This window comes from Nerophis lumbriciformis, linkage group LG09, assembly GCF_033978685.3.
Source record: "Nerophis lumbriciformis linkage group LG09, RoL_Nlum_v2.1, whole genome shotgun sequence".
Classification (NCBI taxonomy): Eukaryota; Metazoa; Chordata; class Actinopteri; order Syngnathiformes; family Syngnathidae; genus Nerophis; species Nerophis lumbriciformis.
In genome coordinates this window covers 21235001-21245815 of record NC_084556.2, presented here as the reverse complement: position 1 = coordinate 21245815, position 10815 = coordinate 21235001, and the positions used below count along the sequence as shown (strand labels likewise).

Genomic DNA, 10815 nt, shown 5'->3' with positions numbered 1-10815 from the left:
CAAGCAGGGAGGCAATGGGTCCCATTTTTGTAGTCTTTGGTATGACTCTGTTTGAACTCCCAACCTCCCAGTCTCAGGGCGGACGCTCTAACGGTTAGAGTCTAACCACAAGGCCACTGAGCTGGTCTAGTGACCCGTTGTACATCAACAATTAACAGTTTTGTCACAATCGAACAATCGTTAATATGCAGTAGAAGTGGTGATACACTGCTTCAAAAAAATCCACAAATTATAATTTCAATATGTTAGAGGGGCTAAATCAGGGGTGTCAAACTCATTTTAGATCGGGGGCAACATTGAGAAAATCTACCCCCAAGTGGGCCGGACTGGCACGATAACTTAAAAATAAAGACAACTTCAGATTGTCTTCTTTGTTTAAAAATAGAACAAGCACATTCTGAAATTGTACAAATCATAATGTTGTTGTTTTGTTTTTTTACATCTACATGTTGCGGCTAATAGTATTCTATCTTTATTTGTCGTTATTTATATTTTCTGAATAAATTATGTGATAATGGTCATCTGTCAACGCATTGGTGTTAATTTTCAATCTATCAAGATAAAAAAATTATATCAAAATCAAATTACAGGATGTTATTTATGTAGTTTGATCATTTTCCTTGACTGGTGCGCGAACATGTGTTTTTTTGTTTTTTGTTTTTTTACATATGTAGCATATTCTACAAAGAATTGCTATTGCGACAGCTAGTGGACACATTTACAATAGCAGTTTCTTTCATTCAAAAATGTTGGCTCATTTTTATACTTAGCAAACTCATCCCGCGAACCGGATAAAACCTGTTCACGGGCCTGATCCGGCCCGCGGGCCTTACGTTTGACACCCCTGTCATATAGTAAACTTTGTGGATGGATCGATGGATTTAGCAGCTAAATCCATTGATGACAGAAGTTAGACCTCGAGAAGTTAGCCTGTCTCTACCATAGCAACAGTTGACGGTGCTCTTTTTTCATTGGCTGTCCACAGCGCATGCGCATCAATGCCCTCTTTTTTTCTCCCCCAGACAGGAAGTGTGAAGCACTCTTTCCACCATCCACCCCCAGCCTGACACTTTTCATCACACCGCCTCGAACACATCTGATTAATGTCGCGGTAGTTCTTTATCACGTCGCTGTCCTTTTCACTGGCCAATTTATTGGGTGTCTGGTTCGTTTATCACCAATCCGCTGCCACTTTGACTTGATGGTTTGCCGATTCCGCTCTCCTCGGCAGACCAGCCAGAAACCATCCATATATAATCCCGCGAAGGAAGGAGGAGGAAGGAAGCTGGCGTTGAGTTCCATCTGATTTCTTGCAGCGTGGACCGGATGCGAGAGGCGAGCTCCAAGCTAACATGTTCGGGGACCGTGGCTTACGCTCACGGCCGCCGGCCGGAAGAGCAGAGCTGACTTGCCATGGCTGACCCGCTATGTGGTGGTCCGGACGTGCTGGATGAAAACCAACCAAAGTGTTTGGCGCACCTAAATCGACCCTCCTGAGACTATTTTTTTTGGTAACATATAACCTTGCTTGTCTTTTTTTGTTGAGTAAATGAAAATACGTCAACGGAGCGTCCGTGCAGATGGAGCGGTGAGTCATGGCTGCTAAAGAGGAACTATACGCCAAAGTGACCCCGCGGAGGCAGCGCCAGAATCGGGTAGGCACCGTCAAACATGGGTCCACTCTGGACGTACTGCTGTCCATGGGCTTCCCCAAGACCAGAGCGTGAGTACACCGCCTCACTTTCACATGAATATAGTCGAGTAATGGCACCTAACTAGTATCTTTGCGATATGTGACTCAGATGTTACACTTGCCACCATAGTCGTCGATCTACATTTCTGCCAGTGGGTGCTCGGTGTGTGTGTATTTAAAAAAAATATATATAGACGTTCAGCGAAGTTAATATCCCATATGATTTGTGGCTTTATTATTTTGTAAAACGGACCAAACTCGCCAATCAATAAATCAACCAATCATCCATCCAATTTTGGGGTCGCGGGGGGTGCTGGAGCCTATCTCAGCTGCATTCGGGCGGAAGGCGGGGTACACCCTGGACAAGTCGCCACCTCATTGCAGGGCCAACAAAGATAGACAGACAACATTCACACTCACATTCACACACTCGGGCCAATTTAGTGTTGCCAATTAACCTATCCCCAGGTGCATGTTTTTGGAGGTGGGAGGAAGTACCCGGAGGGAACCCACGCAGTCAATCAAAGTTTATTTATATAGCCCTAAATCAGGAGTGTCTCAAAGGGCTGCACAAGCGACAACGACATCCTCAGCTCAGATCCCACATCAGGGCAAGGAAAAACTCAACCCAATGGGCTACAATGAGAAACCTTGGAGTGGACCGCAGATGTGGTTATTTATTAGGTTATTTTAAAGATTGAAAGTTGCCATTAATCCCTCGTGGGTGCTCGGCATTGTAGGCCCTGAGCACCCACGGGATCGGCGCCTATGCAAGTTGCCACACTCAGCGAGTCCTGGCTACACTCTTTAAACCTGTTTAATTTTTTTTACCCGTTCATCTCTGAGAGAGGGTGGTTGCCAAGAAACAAGAAGGCACTGTGTGAATGAAATATAGGGCTTATGTAATAACAGGTCCATAATCTATTGACTCAAGTGTTTTCCTCTACGCAGAACTACAATATGTTTTTACGCATTTTGAATTTAAAACCAAGGCCGCCAATAGCTCGGATTTCCATGGTCGAATCTGATTTGTTAGATTATCAGCATAGTCGACAATAGAGTTGGAAATCTATGGGCAATTCAATTCTAATTCTTGGGGTGACAATTAGATTCAGAATCGAGTCTCGATTCGACACAATTGTATTGTATTATTTGATATATAAATTATAACAAAACATACGACTTATACGCACAGTGTTAGCCTAAAAAAAATGTATTTTTGAAAATTGTATCGTTAAGGAATTTAATACAAGTAAATAAAGCAACCCGATCCCAGCTTTACAGTATCACTTAGGATATATGTGTACAATCAATTGAGAAGATAAACAAATACATTACGGGATAAATAATAAAAGCTACATTACTATTATCAATATTTGTTTGATGTTTTTAATCCAATACATTATTTAAAGAGGTCATCATGATTTATTTTTCTACATTTAAAACACTTCCTTGTGGTTTACTTATTTACATGTAATGGTGTTTTTTTTGGTCAAAATTTAGCATGGATTATGTTTTACAGATCGCTTTCTGACCGCCTCTTCAGGATGCGTCTTATTTACGTGCCTCCACTTTGACTGCGTCTTCTTCCCGCCCACTTTGTGTAGTTTTTAGCGCTACCGTTGCAAGTGTACTGATAGATACAGTATAGGAACTATACACAAGTGTAGATAAAATCATGCTACAACAGACTGTAACCAGTTATTAAAAGGGACACATTATGCAAAACCAACTTTTCTTACCAATTGGTAACTGTTTTTGTGTGTTTGGGATCAAACTATGGCGGTATGGGGTTTTCTAAACAGCTCTTTGAGAGGAACGAAGGAGAGCACTGGCTCTTAAAGAGCTATAAATGCATACTTGCCAACCAAAAGCCAAAGCATGATAAGATATAAACACGTTTTAAAGAGAATAAAAAAAATACTTGCAGTGTGTTGGTGTCTTGCCAAATTTTCTATTTTGTACAAATACAGAATTTGTTTTCCTGCTTAGGAGCACTTGCATTTAGAGGAGAGGAGTCCATGTTGACATAGCAGTTTCATGCATTAATAACACAAAATGTGGATTGTTACAATCATGCTTTGATTGTCAAAGATGTTGGGTGATATATCTTCTACATGATTAAATATTTTTGATATTCTGTACTTTCCATGTTGTACAAGTTAGTAGTATTAGTTTATTCTAGACATGTTAAAAATAAAAAAAATAAAAAATTATGGTAGAAAAAAAAAGGAAATAATCTTGATAACATTACAGTAAGGTGCAGAAATAAAAACAAATATTTCACAATGAAAAAACATACAAAATGAAAACAATACATAATGGTTAGGTTTGTTCATATCCAAAAAGGAGTGGAAGAAGTGAACCTATTTACTCCCACCTCTTATTTTTATAAATCAAATAACCAGCTTTCTTATCATTATATACAATGAAAAATGTACTGGTCTTAAAATATATTATCAATAATCTTTTACCCACTTTACACTTGTTTTGCTTTATATGTAAGTTGTACTGTTTGTAGTTCCACAAGATCTTTGAATTTCAATAGTTATGAATGTAAGAAAAATGTATTTGTGTGATCCCTATATCCTGCCTTATGAATGGCCCTTATTGCTTTCTTCTGTAGGGTGATGAGTGGATATAGTCTGCTTTTGTTATTATTGTCTCAAACTTCTGCACAGTAGTGCAAGTTAATGGCATTCATATCTCTGCATGACAATGTTTAACCATCTCTATCTACTATTAATAAAATCTAATAATTGGCTTGTTAAACATTCTGCAATTGTGGACTATCTGTCAGAACAGGTTATATACGAATATACCATAGCGATGGTAATATTGTGTAGTGAAATGTAATTACCCGATGTGGGCTGCAGAGGGCAATGGCAGGCATGCCTGCAATATTAAACAGAGTCTCAGTGGTAGCGAAGAAGAAGGCGAGTTTGTTCAAAGAGTTTTCCTTCTTCATATCGCCGCTGCCATTACAATACACTTAATTTCAATCTACCAGAAAACATTTATTTAGTTAGAAATATCACAGCATTATCGTACGTGCTCAGCGTTTGCCCCAATGATGTCGTCTCACGGCGATTAAAGGTAAAATTGTCTTGTCATGTCCGGAGAACGACTTACCATGGTTTTGGAGCTGAGATTTCCATCAGGTCCCTCTTTCTTTGGGCAGTTCTGCTAGCTATTTTCAAGCCTGTGGCTCAACAGTAACTGGACGCCATTACATTTCCCCCAAAATTACGGAACGGGCCGAGTGTCATAAACGTTAATCGCGCGTAAAAAATTATCGCCGTTAAAGGAACTTATAGTTAACGTGTTATCGCGTTAACTAGGGGTGTGGGGAAAAATCGATTCAAATTCGAATCGCGATTCTCACGTTGTGCGATTCAGAATCGATTCTCATTTTTAAAACATCGATTTTTTTTTATTTTTTAAACATTTTATTTTATTTTTTATTTATTTTTATTTTTTTTAATTAATCAATCCAAAACAATACACAACAATACCATAACAATGCAATCCAAAACCAAACCCGACCCAGCAACACTCAGAACTGCAATAAGCAGAGCAATTGAGAGGAGACACAAACACGACACAGAACAAACCAAAAGTAGTGAAACAAAAATGAATATTATCAACAACAGTATCAATATTAGTTACAATTTCAACATAGCAGTGATTAAAAATCCCTCATTGACATTATCATTAGACATTTATAAAAAAAAAAAAAAAAAGAACAATATTGTCACAGTGGCTTACACTTGCATCGCATCTCATAAGCTTGACAACACACTGTGTCCAATATTTTCACAAAAATAAAATAAGTCATATTTTTGGTTCATTTAATAGTTAAAACAAATTTACATTGCAATCAGTTGATAAAACATTGTCCTTTACAATTATAATAGCTTTTTACAAAAATCTACTGCTCTGCTTGCATGTCAGCAGACTGGGGTGGATCCTGCTGAAATCCTATGTATTGAATGAATATAGAATCGTTTTGAATCGGAAAAAATCATTTTTGAATCAAGAATCGTGTTGAATTGAAAAAAAAAAATCGATTTTGAATCGAACCGTGACCCCAAGAATCGATATTGAATTGAATCGTGGGACACCCAAAGATTCACAGTCCTAATATATATATATATATATATATATATATATATATATATATATATATATATATATATACACACACACACCCATACGCACGTGTGTGTGTATATATATATATGTGTGTGTGTGTGTATATGGATATAGAGTATGTACAGTCGTGGTCAAAAGTTTACATACACTTGTAAAGAACATAATGTCATGGCTGTCTTGAGTTTCCAATAATTTCTACAACTCTTATTTTTTTGTTAGAGTGATTGAAGCACATACTTGTTTGTCACAAAAAACATTCATGAAATTTGGTTATTTTATGAATTTATTATGGGTCTACTGAAAATGTGACCAAATCTGCTGGGTCAAAAGTTTACATCAAACTTGCCATGTCCCTTGGCAAGTTTCACTTCAATAAGGCGCTTTTGGTAGCCATCCACAAGCTTCTGGTTGAATTTTTGACCACTCCTCTTGACAAAATTGGTGCAGTTAATCTACATTTGTTGGTTTTCTGACATGGACTTGTTTCTTCAGCATTGTCCACATGTTCTCAACGGGGTTTAAGTCAGGACTTTGGGAAAGCCATTCTATGCTTTGAAATGGTTCTTAGTGACTTTCCTGACTTGTTCAAGTGAATGATTCGTTTTTTCAGATCTGTGCTGAGTTCCTTTGACTTTCCCATTGTCGCGTTTGTAACCGAGTCTAATGACTGCATCACTTGAGTCCTATTTAAATGGCTCAAAGAAGTCAACAGGTGTCGTCAATCATAATCACTCACATGAAGTTAAGAAGCCATGCCATGAAGCTAATTTGATTTGATTGTAACTTTTCTACATCACCAAAATTGATTATGTATGTTGCTGTATGTATATTTTTGACCCAGCAGATTTGGTCACATTTTCAGTAGACCCTTAATAAATTCATAAAAGAACCAAACTTCATGAATGTTTTTTGTGACAAACAAGTATGTGCTCCAATCACTCTATCACAAAAAAAATAAGATTGGAAGCTCAAGACAGCCATGACATTATGTCCTTCACAAGTGTATGTAAACTTGTATGTATGTGTATATATATATATATATATATATATATATATATATATATATATATATATATATATATATATATATATATATATATATATATATATATATATATATATACACACACACACACACTACTGTCCTTCACAAGTGTATGTAAACTTGTATGTATACACACACACACACACACAGTGTATGTAAACTTGTATGTATACACACACACACACACACACACACACACACACACACACACTACTTCTGTAATATAGGTATAATCTATTAGGTTGAATAAAACATTCTGAGCAAAATAGATGTCACATGTCAGCTTTAACCATTTCCCATACTGTAAAATAATCCTAAAAAAACTATTAAAAAAGCTTTAGTTTTCATATTTGTCATCAGGTTCTGTATAATAGAAAGATAGATCCGTAATGTGGTTTAGCTGTAGGGAACAAGGGGTTTATTGTGCTGGAGGGGGAGTGTAAAATACAGATACGCCTTCATGCACAGACACACGCATATAAACAAGAATCATCCCTTCTGTTTAATTGAGAGGAATTTCTGCCGAGTCATTCAGGAATTAACCAGTGTAATCAGATAGCAGCTGCAAGGACAGTTGGTTGTTCGCTCACGCCTATCATGTCCCATTTCCGGGAGAAAGTTTGCAAACTGATCCCATTTAGACTTTATCACCCTGCAAACATGACTGTAATTGTAACAAAAGACAAATGTTCATTTGCTCACCTTAAATTTTAATCACTGAAAGTCATATATACATACATAACAATACAAATGGATTACTTCCTTTTTTACATCTAAGGAACTAACTAAAATTTAATGAATTGGTACACTATAATATCTTTAAAATAATTTACAAAGTACATACAAACATTCTACCAAACAATATTTAAACAGCTTTAATAAAAGTGAAAGTTTTCATGATTTAAAATAAATTGAGATCTTTAATACATTGAGATTTAGAATAGTGACAATGGAAAGACACATTTGAATCAGAGGTGTTAGTGTATAGAACAAACTTGATAGTGAAACAACACAATGTCAGTATCTTTCGGTTTAAAAAAATGTTAAAATAATGATGATGAAAAAATATGATTTAGAGTAAATTATTGTTTTCAAGTTTGTTTATTTTGTTTGATTTTATGAAAAAGAAATATTGCCTAATATTCTAAGTTGAACAACAAATGTTGCAACTGTGTGAATAGGGGGCAGGTATAAGCTTATACTACTCCTTTTTAATATTTTATTATTAATTTTAATATTATGTTAATAGTTTTTTTTGTTTGACCTTTTAATGAATGAAATAAAAACAAAATGGAAGAAACAGATCAATGACAATGGAGGTTTTCCTGTCAAATTTCTAATTTTTAATATCTTCAGAGGGAGTTGGTTCGTGAAACTATAGCAAGTATAGTAGACCTTCACCAAACACAACATTAGGTACACCTGCACAATATAATGTGAGCATATACTATAATGATCAAAATATCTGTTTTGGATTGAGTTATTTTGGTTACATGGGTGTAGAACTGAATGTGTCACATTTGTTTTAATACATACTAAATCTAATTCAGCTAAATAAAATAATCACAAAACTAAGTTGAATGGTCATAAAGTGCCAACATTTGAGGTTTGATCAAAAACATTTTCAGGAAAACAAAACTCGTAAAGGCTCTGTTGGCAAAGACGTTAAGTCTGATTGCAGTGTTTCCCATTAATTTGGACCGATGCCACAAATACATTTGGTGCTACCTGTTTGCCCTCGCTCATCAACATATTATAATGCGACTATCTGTGAATGAAACTTGTTGTTACCCCTCCATACATTAGATGGCATCATAAATATGCTTCTTAACACACCTCATACAGACATGGTCTGCCAGAGAATAAGAAAACGTAGCAGGAGGGGTCCGGTTGCCAAACATTCTAGATTCTTTTTGTTTAAAAGTGCATTGGAAATAGAGCAAATTGTATCACAGGAAAGTGTTTGGCTGCCCAGTACAATATGACAAATTAAATTACATACACCAATACATTTTACCAAGCAGATGCTAATTTACTATATATAGCCTGCAGCTAAAGCGCAATGGCTAATGACTAGCATAAAAGTAACCAAAGAAGCTCATGTTTCCTGTCATTTTTCTAAACTGTCTATACAAAGTAAAGACAGAGTTTAAGCTGGGTTCTGACTAGGACTGAATCTTTCGATTATTTAAATAATCGAGTCATCTATAGATTAGTGTGTTCGAGTAAACACTTTATAGCCTCAATGCGTATTTTAGGAAAGCATTGTTTGAACAATTTTTCTGCTTGCTATAACCTTCATTCTTTTTTCCCCAAATAAATGCACATCAACATTTGGAATTGCAATTTGATCATGTGTGCAGTAATAAAGAACTACATAACTTCTCTCCGCTGTTAATACCTGCAAAGATCACGAACCCCACAAACCACGCTCTTATGTGCGCTCTATTGCAATGGCCGTGCAGAAACTATGTCCGCATATTTAAAGTTCCGGGCACTCCAAACAGTCCGGATTGGATACATTTTTATTAGTTACGATTATTCAAAGCAACATGATATAAATCAAATATTTATTTTTTTATAGAATAATTGTTGCAGCCCGAGTATTGACCAAGACCTAGCTGAAAAACACACAATGCAATTTATTAATTTTACTAGTGTCCATAACGTACCTAGTCACTATTCTACAAACACCTTGTCTTCCAGAGGGTTGAGACATTTTGCTTCATTTTTGTTTTTAATTCGTTTTATTATGCAGTGGTTAACGTCCTCTATGCAGATATGTTTAGAAACGTTAAAGTCAATCAGAGGTTGACTTTAACGTTTTAAACTGTTTAATGTTTTAAACTATATTAGATCTTATTAGGTGGCATTGGTGTACATACACGAGACTTACTTGGATGCAGGCATTTTCATGAACAAACTCAAGCTAAGATTCAAGGCGGCTTAGCAGAAGTCGCCTATTTCCTGAAGTGGCTTGTGACCTTCTCTGTTTTGAGGCTGTGGTTTGAGGGCAGTTTAAGCAGACGTTGCAATGTCTCTCTCGCCCCCACACACACACACACACACACTTACACACACAGGAAAACATACTGATGGTTTGTTACTAATAAAGATTAGGTGTAGCTTCTCTTACTTGTGCTGGACTTACATTAGTGTCAAGCCAAACTCAAGTTTAATAGTATAAAACGCTGGCGAGAGTATAATCAACATACTTCGCCCACACAATGGACCACTTACTTCCTTTATGGTGTCTCTGACGGTCTCTGTTATACAATGTGACCTCAAATGTCCCTTCCCATGAAATAATGAAGCGAGAAAAGGAGAATCAGTTCCAGATACTGACTATACTCAGAGTTTTTGGGAAACACTCCCTACATTTAGCTAAGAAGACAAGCTTTATTGTAAACCCAAGACGCTTAGCTTGTGACCTTTAACTACATTGTGGAGTAAAGTATTTTTTACATGTTATAAACTGGTTTAATATTTGAGTTACTACATTCAGTCAACACAAATACCGACAGTGCATTGACAAATGTGTCTAAATACTGTACGTACTCTTGCAGAGATAATCATCCACCTTACAGGTGAGGCATATCAAAATTCTGAATAGGCAGCATGATTATTGCACAAGTGTGCTTTGGAATGGCCATAAAGAGAGGTCACGATAAAATGGAAACAAAAAAGGTTGTATTTTTGTGTAAAATAAGATTACATTATTTCAACCTTGACAAAAGGAAAAAACACTGTCTTTATTTCTTGAATAACATTTTGGTGGGATAAATTTAATACACAAGCAATCAAAAATCAATTTCACAGAGTTAAACACCTATATACAATGCATTATATATATATATATATATATATATATATATATATATATATATATATATATATATATGCACACACACACACCCATATT

The 10815-nt window shown here is 36.1% G+C and overlaps 1 protein-coding gene across 1 annotated transcript in view; it reads left to right on the top strand.

Annotated features, from left to right (window-relative positions):
- Positions 1-918: 918 nt before the first annotated feature.
- Positions 919-10815, top strand: part of ubash3ba (ubiquitin associated and SH3 domain containing Ba) — a 51533-nt gene continuing 41636 nt past the window's right edge. The window contains exons 1-2 of the mRNA XM_061962281.1: positions 919-1511; positions 1581-1723. Of these exons, the coding sequence (XP_061818265.1) occupies positions 1596-1723 (128 nt within the window). The 5' untranslated portion in view covers positions 919-1511; positions 1581-1595. The remainder of the gene's footprint in view (positions 1512-1580; positions 1724-10815) is intronic.